Raw genomic sequence first — 15,407 nt, forward strand, 5'->3', positions numbered from 1 at the left:
TGAATAGAAGTAACTGTATGATGGATGCCATGCAATCACCATCCATGTGGAGAAATAAGCAATGCAGTTTAATCTACTGGCATGGGTCAGAGCCATCGCTTCTCCGAATCATCTCTGGCACAGCAATATGTTAATATTCACTCTCCGTTATTCCAATCTCACAGTTCTTTATTCTCATATGTGAGAGCTCTTCAGGTTTGCTTTTTCATTTCTGCTGAGGAAATTAAACAACTGGGACATGGTGGGCTTTTGCTATTTTGGAGAACCACCCTGCCAGGCCTCACACCAAGATATGCAGGTGTTCCCCACCGTGCATGGGAAGCAAAAAATTATTGTTAGAGATGCCTTCAACCTCATCCCTTCTCTTAGCTATCTTAATTTGTATCCTGTTTCTCCTCTGTCTCGTTCCTGTATTTCATATCAATGCATTTGGTTGCATTTTACATCATTGGGAGTGTATTTTCCAGGGGCCTAGCTGGATGGTCAGGAGGTACGCACAACTTACATCTAAGCTGTGTAGCCTAGGTTTGAATCTCGATCCTGCTGTAAGTTGGCATACCGGTGTTTCCCAGGAAGGGTAATACATCAATATGTGTGCTGTCTCTCGCATGGATGTAAAACAGGTGTCCCGTCTGCTGGAATTAGTTGCTGAGACCACCTTTAGAGGCCATTTTTCCCCGCAAGCGGGGGTTGGCCTTTTTCGGGGACCATGGTAGTTGTTGTTTTTTGGTCCCCTTTTTGAAGCAATGTTTTACGGCCGGATGCCCTTCCTGCCGCCAACCCTGTTTGTCGCCTTTTTACGACACACAGGGAATTACCAGTGAACTGGTACTCAATTTGCCGACCTCGGAAGGATGACAGGCTGAGTCAACCCCCCTGGCGTTAATTTAGCGATCAACCGGGATTCGAACCCAGGATCCTTGGATCCTAAGCTGGCACCCTAGCCGCTAAAACAGGTGTCCCGTCTGCTGGAATTAGTTGCTGGATGTTAAATATCCCACGGTATCCTTCGCGAAGAGAAGGCAAGCTATCGCCGGCAACCTGAACAAATTACAAATTTCTGCACGAACCTTAGTTGAACGTCAGGTCTGCCAGCTGGTTTGTGAAAGACTTGGGCCAAGCTTCCCCCTGCCCACCTCACAAAAATGTGGGGAAAATTGTGCCATTGGTGAAGAAGAAGAAGAAGAAGAAGAAGAAGCAGCAGAAGAAGAGGAAACAGAAGAAGAAGAGGCAGAGGAGGAAGAAGAAGAAGGGATATATTTTGCAGTGTTAAAAGTTACAGAAAGTATTTGTTCAAGCTATTGAAGGACACCTGTTTGCTTTGTCATTTTACATGTTTGCTCTTTACTGAGGGATGTTTCCAATGTTCCATTTGAGTAACATGCAGACACTACATTTTTCATATATAAATATACTAGCGTGGCTCCGCTCGCTATGCTCGCGCAGAGGCACAGACTTGTTCAAACTGAGAATAATGATCTGACTGTACATGAGTTGCTGTGTTGTCATGATTTCCACCAATCATAATACAAACATATATTTTGTACAAATTTGGTTCTAATATTCGTGATATTATATATTTGTAATTTATTTGTAATATTGGTGATATTGATAAACTTACAGAAGGACAACCATCACTGCAACACTCCACCGATCTGGGCTTTATGGCAGTGTGGCCAGACGGAAGCCAAACAGTTCAATCTCGGTTTCATCAGACCACAGAATCTTGTTTCTCACATTCTGAGAGTCCTTTACGTGCTTTTTTGCAAACTCCAAGCGGGCTTTCATGTGTCTTTCACTGAGGAGAGGCTTCCGTCTGGCCACTCTGCCATAAAGCCCAGATCGGTGGAGTGTTGCAGAGATGGTTGTCCTTCTGGAAGTTTCTCCCATCTCCACACAGGATCTCTGGAGCTCAGCCAGAGTGACCATCGGGTTCTTGGTCACCTCTCTTACCAAGGCCCTTCTCCCCCGATTGCTCAGTTTGGCCGGGCGGCCAGCTCTAGGAAGAGTCCTGGTTGTTCCAAACTTCTTCCATTTAGGAATTATGGAGGCCACTGTGCTCTTGGGAACCTTAAATGCAGCAGAGATTTTTTTTGTAGGCTTCCCCAGATCTGTGCCTCAACACAATCCTGTCTCTGAGCTCTGCAGGCAATTCCTTCGACCTCATGGCTTGGTTTTTGCTCCGATATGCATTGTCAGCTGTGAGACCTTGTATAGACAGGTGTGTGCCTTTCCAAATCATGTCCAATCAATTGAATTTACCACAGGTGGACTCCAATCAAGGTGTAGAAACATCTCAAAGATGATCAAGAGAAATGGGAGGCACCTGAGCTAAATTTCAAGTGTCATAGCAAAGGGTATGAATACTTATGTAAATGTGATATTTCAGTTTTTTCTTTTTAATAAATTTGCAAAACTTTCTAAAATCCCATTTTCTCTTTGTCATTATGGGGTATTGAGTGTAGATTGATGAGGGAAAAAATGAATTTAAACGATTTCAGCCTAAGGCCGCAACATAACAAAATGTGAAAAAAGTGAAGGGGTCTGAATACTTTCTGAATGCACTGTATGTTTCGCACAAGAAAGATGCATTGAAGCACAATATATTATCAGTGGATAAGCAGAAATATCTTTGGTAAGAGTTGTGTTCACATGTTACGTTCATTTTGCACATTAAATACATTATGTTGGGTGTACCTAAACTTTTGACTGGTCGTGTATGTGTGTATGTATATATATATCACCGTACTTTTCCATGACTATTCAACACGGAGCAGTCGATACAGTTTAAAGAATTTGAACCTGGGATCACAGCATCATGAGATATGTGCTTATATGCAGAATGCCAAACTGAAACAGGTCAATCCAAATTAAATATCCTGGAATATATAATTTTTTCCCCAGATTTTGCACAGATTCCTGATAGTTGTCACGCACGACCATAAATAAGTGTATTTCACGATTCACTGAGGTGACGTGCAACCCAAACAACCGTTTTACCGTGGAGGCGGTGCGTTTCTTCACGTCCAGAACCTGGATCCGGTGATGGTTCGTGTCGGCCACGTAAAGTAGCTCACCCGCAAGGCTCACACAAAGACCACCGGGCTCGTTGAAAGTCACATGTTCAAACTCGAGCCCCTCAATATTGCTGGGCTTCCCCGTCCCAGCCAACGTACGGCACATCTTGGTCTTAAGTTCGATGGTCTTCACCTATGAAACAAAATCCCAAAATTCCAAGATGCATGTTGCATTTGTATGACAAACATAGTCTTCAATTCTTGAAAACGAATAGTTTTATTTCTGAATACTATATTATCTTGCATGGTTCTGCAAACCATGAATCTAACAAGCTAAGACATCCTCCCAACTCCTTCTTCTGATCTAATACCCTTCACAAAGCACCAAAACTCATGTGTGCACATGTGTAGCATTGTGGGCTCGGTATGACAGTTATTAAGTCTTTATTAAAGTTATTAAATATAAATTTATATTATTTATTTATTTATTAATATATTTATTAATTATTTATTTATAAATTTATTTATATTTATATTATAAATTATTTATATATATTTATATATATATATAAATATATAAATTATAAAATATATATAAATTATATATATATATATAAATATATATATATATATATATATTTATATTATATATATATATATATATATATATATATATATAAATAAATATATATAAATAAATTATAAATATATAAATTATATATATAAAATATTTATATTTATTTATAAATAAATAAATTTATTTATATTTATTAATATATTTATTTAAACTTAAATATAAAGTTATTAAAGTTAACAATTAAAGTTATTAAGTGCGGTCAGTTCAGATTGGCTAAAAGAGTATTCAGCAATAGTTAATGTCGAGGTCAGGAGGCATGGTACAAGTGTGTAATAATTGCATGGTCACAAAAATTATGACCTCATGAGGTCAAACAGCATTACGTAGCTGATGAGAACACCACTTAGTCCTCTCGATGAAAATGTACATCTGACATGATGGCATGGAGGTAGAACACTCACCTCCGAGCAGTCTTATCCGCATTTGATTCCCAACCCAACTATCGACTGTGAGATTGGTGTTCCTCATGCTGGGCGTCGCATCACAAAGTGTGCCGTCCTTCGGCTGGACGTTAAGCCAGCCGTCCCGTCTGCTCGCATTCGCTCGTGGACATTAAAGACGTCAGGAAGACTCGGTGAGTCATCGCCGGCATCCTGAAGAAATTAAAAAATTCCTGCTGTAACCGAGAAGTGGCACTGAATTAGCAGTACAGCCCAGTAGTCCCAGCAAAGATGCAATGAGCAGCCCACATGGAATTAATGGATTGAAAATGAATCTCGTAAATCCAATTTATATACACATAAATCACCTGAAAATGTTTAGACATAAAATAATAAAAAGCCAGTGCCACTGCATGGATTGGCCACGACCTTGTGTGACATATTGGTCACTTTCCCCTCTCTTTGTGATAATTTATACTTTTTAACCGTCTTGCTTGAACTTCTAGGTGATCTTTCCCTGGGATAAAAGCACCCCGAGATGTTATATCGAACAGCTTAAAGCACTAAAACTGCACCACGATGAAGGTGGAATCGCCATTGATTTTTCATTACAGACAGTGAAAATTTCGCAGCTATTTCACATGATGCCAATATATATATCTATATTCTGTGCAGTGTCTGTCCTGTCCTGTGTTGTCACTGAACTACTCCCTCAAACTTTTGTGAAATCCTACCAAACTTCTGGTATGCACCTACCCCTCCAGTGTGTATGTCCGAAGGGTATTTTTTTTGAAAAATTGTCCAATTTTTCTATTTGAAAATTTTTTTTCAACTTAAATCTGCAACTTCAATTGTTTATAAAATGTAATATCACGTGTATTACAAATACATTTGTGCATTATGATTGTTTGAATTATGATTGGTGTAAACCATGACAAAACAGCAACTCAGGTACAGTCATTTATCTATATATCTACATATCTGTGCAGTGCCTGTTCTCACTTAACGACTCCCTGAAACTTTTGTTTCCGTGGTTGTGAAGTGTTTTTAATAACGTGGTGGTGGTGGTTTTGAATCACGTGGTAGTGAGGTATTTTGAATTATGTGGTGGTGAAGTGTTTTTAAATCACGTGGTGGTGAGGTGTTTTTAAACCACGTGGTGGTGAGATATTTAGAATTACGTGGTGGTGAGGTGTTTTTAATTACGTGGTGGTGAGGTGTTTTAAATTACTTGGTGGTGAGATGTTTTAAATTACGTGGTGGTAAAAGTGTTTTTAATTACGTGGTGGTGAGGTGTTTTGAATTACGTGATGGTGAGGTGTTTTGAATTAGTTGGTGGTGAGGTGTTTTGAATTAGTTGGTGGTGAGGTGTTTTAAATTACGTGGTGGTGAGGTGTTTTGAATTACGTGGTGGTGAGGTGTTTTAAATTACTTGGTGGTGAGGTGTTTTAAATTACTTGGTGGTGAGGTGTTTTAAATTACTTGGTGGTGAGGTGTTTTAAATCACGTGGTGCTGAGGTATTTAGAATTACGTGGTGGTGAGGTATTTAGAATTACGTGGTGGTGAGGTATTTAGAATTACGTGGTGGTGAGGTATTTAGAATTACGTGGTGGTGAGGTATTTATAATTACGTGGTGGTGAGGTGTTTTGAATTACGTGGTGGTGAGGTGTTTTGAATTACGTGGTGGTGAGGTGTTTTGAATTACGTGGTGGTGAGGTGTTTTTAATTATGTGGTGGTGAGGTGTTTTTAATTACGTGGTGGTGAGGTGTTTTAAATTACTTGGTGGTGAGGTGTTTTAAATTACTTGGTGGTGAGGTGTTTTAAATCACGTGGTGGTGAGGTATTTAGAATTATGTGGTGGTGAGGTATTTATAATTACGTGGTGGTGAGGTGTTTTGAATTACGTGGTGGTGAGGTGTTTTAAATTACTTGGTGGTGTGGTGTTTTTAATTATGTGGTGGTGAGGTGTTTTGAATTAGTTGGTGGTGAGGTGTTTTGAATTAGTTGGTGGTGAGGTGTTTTGAATTAGTTGGTGGTGAGGTGTTTTAAATTACGTTGTGGTGAAGTGTATTGAATTACGTGGTGGTGAGGTGTTTTTAATTTTGTAGTGGTGAGGTGTTATGAATTTCGTGGTGGTGAGGTGTTTTTAATTTAGTGGTGGTAAGGTGTTTTGAATTATGTGGTGGTGAGGTGTTTTAAATTACGTGGGGGTGAGGTGTTTTGAATTACGTGGTGGTGAGGTGTTTTAAGTTAGGTGGGGGTGAGGTGTTTTAAATTATGTGGTGGTGAGGTGTTTTGAATTACTTGATGGTGAGGTGTTGATGGTGAGGTGTGATCAGACCGTAAAGGAGGGTTTACCGTGGGAGTTGTTGTATGCAGATGATCTGGTGTTGATTGCGGAAAGTATGGATGGACTGAAGGAAAAGATGAACAAGTGGAAGGAATGTATGGAGACAAAAGGTCTGAAGGTGAATATCGGAAAGACAAAGGTGATGGCAAGTGGTAAAGCATGTGGTGAGGTGGAAAGAACTGGGAAGTGGCCGTGTGCTGTGTGCAGGAAGGGTGTCGGAGTGAACTCCATTCAATGTACAATGTGTGCTGAGTGGGTTCATCAAAAATGTAGTGGTCTGAGAGGGTCATTAACCAGTGTGGCAGCTACATTCAAATGTAAGGTGTGCACAGAGGGAGCTGCAGATGGAGGAAATGTTGAGTTGGATCTTGGAGACGGCGTGAAGCTGGAAGGTGTGAAAACATTTTGCTACCTCGGAGACATGCTGAATGGAGAAGGTGGATCAGACTCGGCAACGGTTGCTCGAGTGAGATGTGCATGGAAGAAGTTTCGGGAACTGAGTGGCGTGCTGATGAGGAGGAGAGTGTCGCTGAAGCTGAAGGGAAAGGTGTATGCTGCATGTGTGAGAAGTGTTATGATTTATGGGAGCGAGACATGGGTAATGAACGTAGAGCAGCAACGTAGGCTGGAAAGGGTGGAAATGCGAATGGTTCGATGGATGTGCGGAGTATCGTTGAGAGAGAGGAAGACAAATGATGAATTGCGAAAGATGATGGGAATATTGCCTGTGATTGATGCTGTGAAGAGGAACAGGTTGAGATGGTTTGGTCATGTATTGAGGAAGGATGAAAGTGACTGGTTGAGAAGAGTGATGGAAGTTAATGTAGAAGGAAGTAGGGGACGGGGAAGACCGAGAAAGACTTGGCTAAAGATGGTGGAAGAAGAAATGCGGGCAAGGGGGTTAACAAGGAGAGATGCAGAAAATAGGGCAAAATGGAGAAGATTGTCATGGGGACCGCAAGGCTAACCCCCGCTCTAGCAGGGAACATGGCCTTAAAATGCATGTTGTTGTTGTTGTTGATGGTGAGGTGTTTTGAATTACGTGGTGGTGAGGTGTTTTGAATTACGTGGTGGTGAGGTGTAATCGTCCCAAACTTCCAGTCTGCACCTACCCCTCCCGAATGTATGTGCTGAGGGGTTCTTTTTTTAATTGTTTTTTTTTTCATCCTAAATCTTCAACCTAAATTGCTAATCTATCTATAATTCCAGTAATCTCTGTCTGTACGTTTGTCTGTGACCGCTGTTTCTCGACAACCACGGGTCCGATATACTTTTAACTTGCCAGGTATATTGCTGGGGACCCGAGGATGTGCCTCTTCAAGGTTTCATATTAATCGGACAATTACTTACCGAGCTATGTCCAAAAAACGATTCAACCAATCAGAGAGCAGCGAACGATCGCGTGTGCCGAACGTGGCGGACACACTCTGCCTCGGATGGCACATTTGACAGCGTATTCATTTATTTCACGTTGGAAAACTATGTTGCCGTTAAACTATGTTTTAATAAAGTTTTTAAACTAATAAAAACGAATTTGCGATTCATTCGCTTTCCTGCGCGTTTGTGCACGCGATGGCGATTGCTTTACCAAACTCCGGAAGCCGTTCGCTTTGGACCAAACCATTTCATGTAAATAGAGGGGGGGGATTGTCACCGTACTCGCAAGCCGTTCGCTTTGGACCAAACCATTTCATGTAAATAGAGGGGGGCGATATAATTTTAGATATAGATATAGTACGGGCATGCCCTAGTAATAAAGTAATCTCACAAACACGACAAATAAATTTGTGCAAAATAATTGTTTGTATTATGATTGGTGTAAATCATGACAACACAGCAGCTCAGGTACAGTCATTAGCCTCAGCTAAAATAAGCCCGCTCCTCAGTAATGACGTGTGGTGAGGCGAGCGCAGCTAGCCGAGCCAAGCTATTATATATATATATATATATATATATATATATATATATCTATCTATATATATCTATATATATATATATATATCTATATATATCTATATATATATATCTATATATTTATATATATATATATATATATATATATATATCTATATATATCTATATATCTATATATATCTATATATCTATATATATATATATATATATATATATATATTGTTACAGACGTGGCTTGGATGTTATTCACCGAGCGGTTTTGGGATGACCACGGCTGCACAAGATTATACTCGATATTATACCCGAACGTTGACTAGTCACGCGATGCTAGGTCAATGAAGGAACAGACACACGGCTGGGATTAAAATGACGACACCAGGGATACGGTTCTCAAGACCTCCGGAGGAGATTATATTCGTTACGGAAGGTCAGATTACAGGGACGAGAGGGACAGCAAAGGAAGATAGGCACTTAGACACAACCTTATATTAACCCCAACAGACGACAGGTAAACGGGACAAGGCTGACTCACACGGGGGTTGATGGCAGGAAAGCGGTTGTCGATGGCTCCAGGTGCACCTGGGCTCAGGGCAGGATCGACCCGGTCCGGTCCAGAGATGCGGAAGGTTGCACAGCGCTCGAGGTGGCGTCTTTTCGTCTCAAGCTGGGGGCGCATCTGACGTCACATCCGGCGCGGGGCCGCGTATATCCGGCGGGGAGTGACACGCCCTCGGCTCGTTAGCTCCGCCTCGTGGAATCGGCACGTTGCTTCTCATTGGGTGCGTGCGGGGGGGTTACCGGCTCCGCCCTTGACGAGGAGCTGACAAGGAGCCCCTTTGTGGTAACCCCGTGGAGCGCATGGTCTGGAGCGCGTTGTCTGGAGCGCATTGTCGATGGCGGCTAACCGAGCCGGTGGGAGGACGCACACTCCCCCCCGCGCAGCGCCGTGCCCCTCTGTTGTTGTAGACGGGGAAGAAGATGGGAGGAGGTATGGGAAAGGTCCTAAACTCACTACTGGTGCCATATAATCACATTCTGGTGCAACGAAGAGTCATAATTAATGGAAACGAGGCCTTAACTGACATAGACTAAGAATAACTAGCAAGATGTCCGAAAGTTGTCTACGTGTGGTGCGGTGGACCTGGGCATGACATTTAATGAGGGAATAAGGGGAAGGTCGGCTCTACTGATTGTTGTTTACAGACAATGGGACTAGGGAATGGGGGATTGGGGATAGTTGGGGAGTATTGGGGAAATAGGGGAATATTTACAAGCGGATATGGAGGCCAAATTCCATATTCGCAACATTGCACCCTTCTCTACCCTCGGGGCGTCCCGACCCGATAAATTTTTACCTACTTTAGTGTGGCACGCAATGTAGTTCCCTCTACTATTAACTCTACCCTGAGTGCGACAGTTTTACAGATATTCACAAATGAGTAAATATGTCCCCCTGCGACGTTGCACCCTTCTCCTCACAGAAACACACCCACAGGATAACCGAATCCGGAAAGAATTCTCAAACTAAACATACAGCCGGTAGGGAGCATTATTTACACAAGACTACGCTGATATTTACACTACGATCCAGGACCGGTTTTTGGAGGAACACATGCAGATGTTATGCATAGAGAGAGCACGCTTGCCAGCATCGATACACCAACCCACGAGTGCTCTGTGGCCGACGGCCTTTAATAACGTGCAGAGCACCCCTTCCAAGCATCAAGCACCACCCCATCACACAGTGAGCACCATCCGGTGCACCAATAAAGTGTTTATAAATCATTGTGTGGTGTCGCAGCCGGCCGATGTTCTGCCGCTGGTCTTGCCTTCATGTGGTGCACTTGGCCTTCTTACTTCTTTTCAAAAATAAAGAAAGGCGCCAACCGCGTCCATTTCTGTATTTTGGCCTTCAGTGGTGTCAACTATAAGTGGTTCACCTGTTTGGCATAGGTGCCACGTTGACCCATCGGTCCTTCCACGGGTGGTGCTTGGCCGCAAAAGAACTGCGGTCCATTGTGGGTGGCCACAAACATTGCGGTCCGTATGGTGTATCGATCCAAGCAGCAAGCAGCGAAAGTGCAGGCCCACAACTGCGTAGCCAGCACCGCTCTCTCCTCTCTCTCTACCCCAAAGCCAGATCCTCGGAGGTGGGAGACAAAAGAAGAAGACAAGTGAGTAAGGTGGTAAGGGCGCAAAAGTGCACGCAATATAAGATGATGCACACTGGGGGCACATGGGAACCAGGTGAGACAGGTACGTTCCTATCGTACGCCCCCCCCACCAGGTAACCTACATGGCCCCTCCCTTACCCCTTACTGTATCCACAAAACTCAACACTACCCATAAACATCTATTTTACAAATCAACAAACATCCCTACTGTCTTCCCCGTTCCTCCCATAAACCAAATTCGTCTTCTCTCCCTCCTAACCAATCAAATTTGCCATTTTCAACTCTCATCAAAATTTGCCATCTCCAACTCAACATCATAATTTGCCATCACCAATTCATCATCAGTCCCTCCTAAGGAGGGAGAGATGGAATCACCCCAATGTCTCATCCACGTCGTGATGCGTCTCACAATCCACACAGCAATTTCATTTCCTGCAACAAAACAAAGAAAACACAGGTGTGGAGTCATCATCATCACCACAGGTAAGTGGCTGCGTATGGTGCGACAGGTTCATCAATCCTAACTATTTCCTAAATGACTTTAACAACTTTACACTACCCGGGGTCTTTCTCCGGCCAAACCATTGGCCCTCTTACACTATGGGTTCTAAAAACCAATTCCCATTGGCCAAACTGTGGTGCTTTTCAATTTGGGGTCTCACTCCCCCGATTCATCTCCCGGTGCCCTCGCACAATTTCTGGGCTGTGGCGTGTACCTCTCCCAATGGGTCTACCCACCTGCACACCTCCACCACTGCGGTTGCCTCCGAGCTTACCTGCTCCTTACCCTAACCTAACTACCTGGGGAAGGCCCTCTGGCACTCTCCCCACTCGGTGCCCTCTCTGGCACTGGGCTACCCGGGTCCATCCTCCGGATCCTCGGGCCCCATCCACAACTCTACCGGCTCCCAGAGCCCACCTGCGGCCTCACCTGGCCGACATCCTCACAGTGGTGGAGTGCCCAACCAACTACACACACTAACAGGCTACACGCCCAGCCATTTCCACAACACTAATGCACCCATCCACAACACCATTCTGCAACCGCACCACAGATGCCAATATCCAACCACAATTTACCTGTACCCTCTACCTAACACTTACACTACCCGCCCCGGGTACTCGTGAAAGGGGTCCACTCTTCCCCCATCCACACCTTCGCACCATGCACACCACTCCGTACCACTTACTCCAACTCTCTCCACACACCTGTACTTGCACACCTGTGCTCTCCCACCTGGTGCCACCTGCACCCTTCTCTCCCCCAGCGCATTCGCGCTGATCCACACACTCACTACTCATACACTGCTCCACACACCTGTCCAGTTGCACACCTGTGCAATCACACCTGTTCAATTCTCACAAACACGGCATCATCTCAGCTAACTACTCCCTTCTGAAACTTGCGCTTCCCAGTCGTCCCTTTAAACTATTGCGCTCCCTCGTCATTATCATCCACACTAATCTACCTGCGTCCCTACTACAGGTATCAGTCACTAACTAAACTTAACGTCACCTAATGTCAATCCTCGCTAGATCCCTACACACCATATCCTAACCCACCCGGGCTAGTTTTCACTGCCATACACCCCATAAGCTATTGCTCCTTTGCCCCCACATGGGAAGGATGGTGGATTTGCCATCCCACCACATCGGGGGTCTCTCACTACCAATTTTGCACATCAAATTTCAATAAATCAAAAATTTGCCAATCACTACCCATCATCTGCCAATCACTACTGCCAATCCCTTGCCAATCATCAAATTTTGTTTTTCTCTAATTTTGGGTCCAAAACACTAACCTCATCACCCAGTCGACTCACTAATACCTCTCGGTGCGCCAATCCCTGTCCAAAGCCCGGCTTCGTAAAGCCAAGCAATGGATGCTGGTTGTTTTGTGCCAGCGGCTGGATGCGTCCGGCATTCGGGGCAGGGACGGGGGCTTACCCGGGCCGAGATCCCACGCACCACCTCGGCGTGGAGCCATCCAATGTCCCGATCTCGACCTGCCGGCACGTCTCAACAAAACGTGGTCGCCATAACGACCCTTCCTATCGGGCTGCCAGCTCCGCCTAGTGGAGCCTGGACGCGGCCGTTCAAAGCGAGGCCCGGCACGCACCGAGGGCCTGCTTCGGCTAAAAGTCGCTCTAACCTCTAACCCGTGTAACGTCGATGCTTCACCTGGACGCTTACACCCCGCAGCCCGTTCCTTGCTCACACATCCAGCTGTGCCCATGCTCCTCGTACCCTTCCTTACACACCCAGGTACACCCATTCCACTCACAGCCTTGGTCACACACCTGACCACCGAACACTTTGGCACACATTCGTTGCTCGCACACCTCACCAATACACCGCTTCGCGCCCCCTCCTCGGTCACCTCCTCTGTGACAATCACAGGTGTGCCCTCATTCGCACACCCAACCATGTGCCTCACCACCAACTCCAGCGTGCATTCCCACTCACGCTCTACCATTCCAGGTGTGCATCCTTCCATCCCAGGTGTACATCCTCGCTCACCTGTCACAACTAACTCACGCTCCATGTCACTCTCACTACTCTCACCTCCATTCTTGACAGCGCACTCACCCTTACTCTTGACAGCGCACTCTTTCCTCGTGCACCTGCCCGTCACACACCTTTCTCGCGCACACTCTCCCGTTACACCCTCTGTAACACTCACCACAGGTGGACACTCTTCCTTACTTCTGACAGCGCACTCTTTCCTCATGCACCTGTCCGTCACACACCTTTCTCGCGCACACTCTCCCGTTACACCCTCTGTAACACTCACCACACCGCGCTTCCATGTGCTCCCTCGCACACACGCTACGACCGACTCATTCTCGCCAGCACCCTCACTCCTTGGCACACACTTTTTCCTCACACACCCCAGAGTCGGACTTTCTTGCACACCTCCTTTTTCGCACACCAGACCTGTCGCACACTTCACCAACGGCCTCTCACGAACACCCGGGTCTATCTCGACCCCCAAGCTTATTAAATCCCCTGGCGCATCATACGCACGACCATATTGGTCACCACTTACACCGGGTCCTCTTCCTCTTCGCTTCTCCTCCATCACCTGCGAATCCCTCATCCGGTTAATGAGCACATCATCACGATCCAAACACAGACTTTGGACCAATTCTTTTATCTCCTCTTTTATCTCTTTCTTATCCCCTCTCCGTCGCTTCTTAATTTCGCTCATCCCTTCTTCCACTTCTTCTAATTTGTGCTTCACCTCTTTTATTCCCCGGTACGTCTCCTCAAGCTCGTCCTCCAAGGCTACCTTGACCGTTTCCATGTGCGTCCTCACCTGCCGGTCCTTCGTCTCCATTACCTCTACCACCTCGTCCAACCTCGTTGTCAGTCCCTCACGTACCATCTGACATTCCCTCTTTGTCGCTATTAAGTCGTTTTTTATGTCGTTTTGTGTCGCTTTTAAACCTCCTAATACCGCAGTGTTCCTTTGAACCTGCTCCGTTAGTCCTTTTTGTCCCTCTGTCAGCTGTTCCACCTCCTGCGTCAGGACCTCTATGCCCCCCTGTAACTTTACAGTCCCCTTTCTCACCTCCTTCTCCATGTGCTCCTTACAGTGCCTCACCTCCTCGCGCACTCCTCCGACCTCCTCACTCACTCCTCTCCTGATCTCCTCTCCCATCACTTGCATCTCCTGCCCAGATGCCACCCTCATCTGCTCCATTTCCTCCCTGTGAGCATCCAGTTTGGTTTCTACCCCCATTCTGACCCCCTCTATCTGCTGCCCCATTTGGTTAACTTCCCTTTCCGCTTGGTCCCTCATGTCCCTCAATTTGCCTTCCATGGTGTTTTCTAACCCCTCTAACCCTTTTTGCATCCCTTCCATTTGATTCTCTTGAGCGGCCATTCTGTTTTCTACCCCCGTTAACCCCTCCTGTATTTCCCCTAATCTATCGTCTAATTTCCCAAATTTCATGTCTAATCCCTTAAAATTATTGTCTAATCCCTTAAAATTATTGTCTAATCCCTTAAAATTATTGTCTAATCCCTCACTGGTACCCCTCGCTTCGTCCCTCATTACCCCCATTTGGCCCTCCAATCGCTCACCCTGAGCATCCATCCGGTTCCCCATTACCCCCAATTGCTCACTCTGAGCATCCATCCGGTTCCCCATTACCCCCAATTGCTCACTCTGCTGGGCCATAAGGGCCTTCATTTGTATAAAAAAAAGGTTCAAATCCATTGGCATCTCCGGTTCGACTACCGCGACCATGGGCGTGGCTAAATGTGGCGCCGCTGTAATCACGTGCGCTAGAGCGCCATTTTGTGCACCCGCTACTTCGTGCGTGACGGCGCTATTTTGCGAACCTGCCGCCCTCACTGCTTCGCTCTCCTCTTGTCCCTCAATTTGGTCCTGGATCGACCCTACCTCACTCTCCTTTACCGGACCCCAGCTGTCTTGATCCGCCATAGCACGACTTTCAAAATTCGGTTTTTTATTTTATTTTCGTAAAACAAATTCAAATTTCGCCGTTATAATTTCGCGCGGGAAACGCGCTCCGAATCGATTCTACTTGTTACAAATTTGGGCCTAATAACGCGCGGGAAACGCGCTCCGAATCGATTCTACTTGTTACAAATTTGGGCCTAATAACGCGCGGGAAACGCGCTCCGAATCGATTCTACTTGTTACAAATTTGGGCCTAATAAATTTAGTCCCGGGTTCGAATTCCACTCCTCGACACCAATTGTTACAGACGTGGCTTGGATGTTATTCACCGAGCGGTTTTGGGATGACCACGGCTGCACAAGATTATACTCGATATTATACCCGAACGTTGACTAGTCACGCGATGCTAGGTCAATGAAGGAACAGACACACGGCTGGGATTAAAATGACGACACCAGGGATACGGTTCTCAAGACCTCCGGAGGAGATTATATTCGTTA

At 45.3% G+C, this 15,407-nt stretch overlaps 1 protein-coding gene across 3 annotated transcripts in view; it reads right to left on the reverse strand.

Moving 5' to 3' along the window:
- NHLRC2 (NHL repeat containing 2) overlaps positions 1–15,407 on the reverse strand; it is a 277,896-nt gene that overhangs the window by 13,078 nt on the left and 249,411 nt on the right. For all 3 annotated transcript variants that reach the window (XM_078773794.1, XM_078773795.1, XM_078773793.1), the window contains one exon: positions 3,001–3,210. In XM_078773794.1, coding sequence (XP_078629920.1) covers positions 3,001–3,210 — 210 coding nt within the window. The remainder of the gene's footprint in view (positions 1–3,000; positions 3,211–15,407) is intronic.

The sequence above is a fragment of the Myxine glutinosa genome, chromosome 3 (assembly GCF_964187855.1).
Source record: "Myxine glutinosa chromosome 3, kmMyxGlut1.1, whole genome shotgun sequence".
NCBI lineage: Eukaryota > Metazoa > Chordata > Myxini > Myxiniformes > Myxinidae > Myxine > Myxine glutinosa.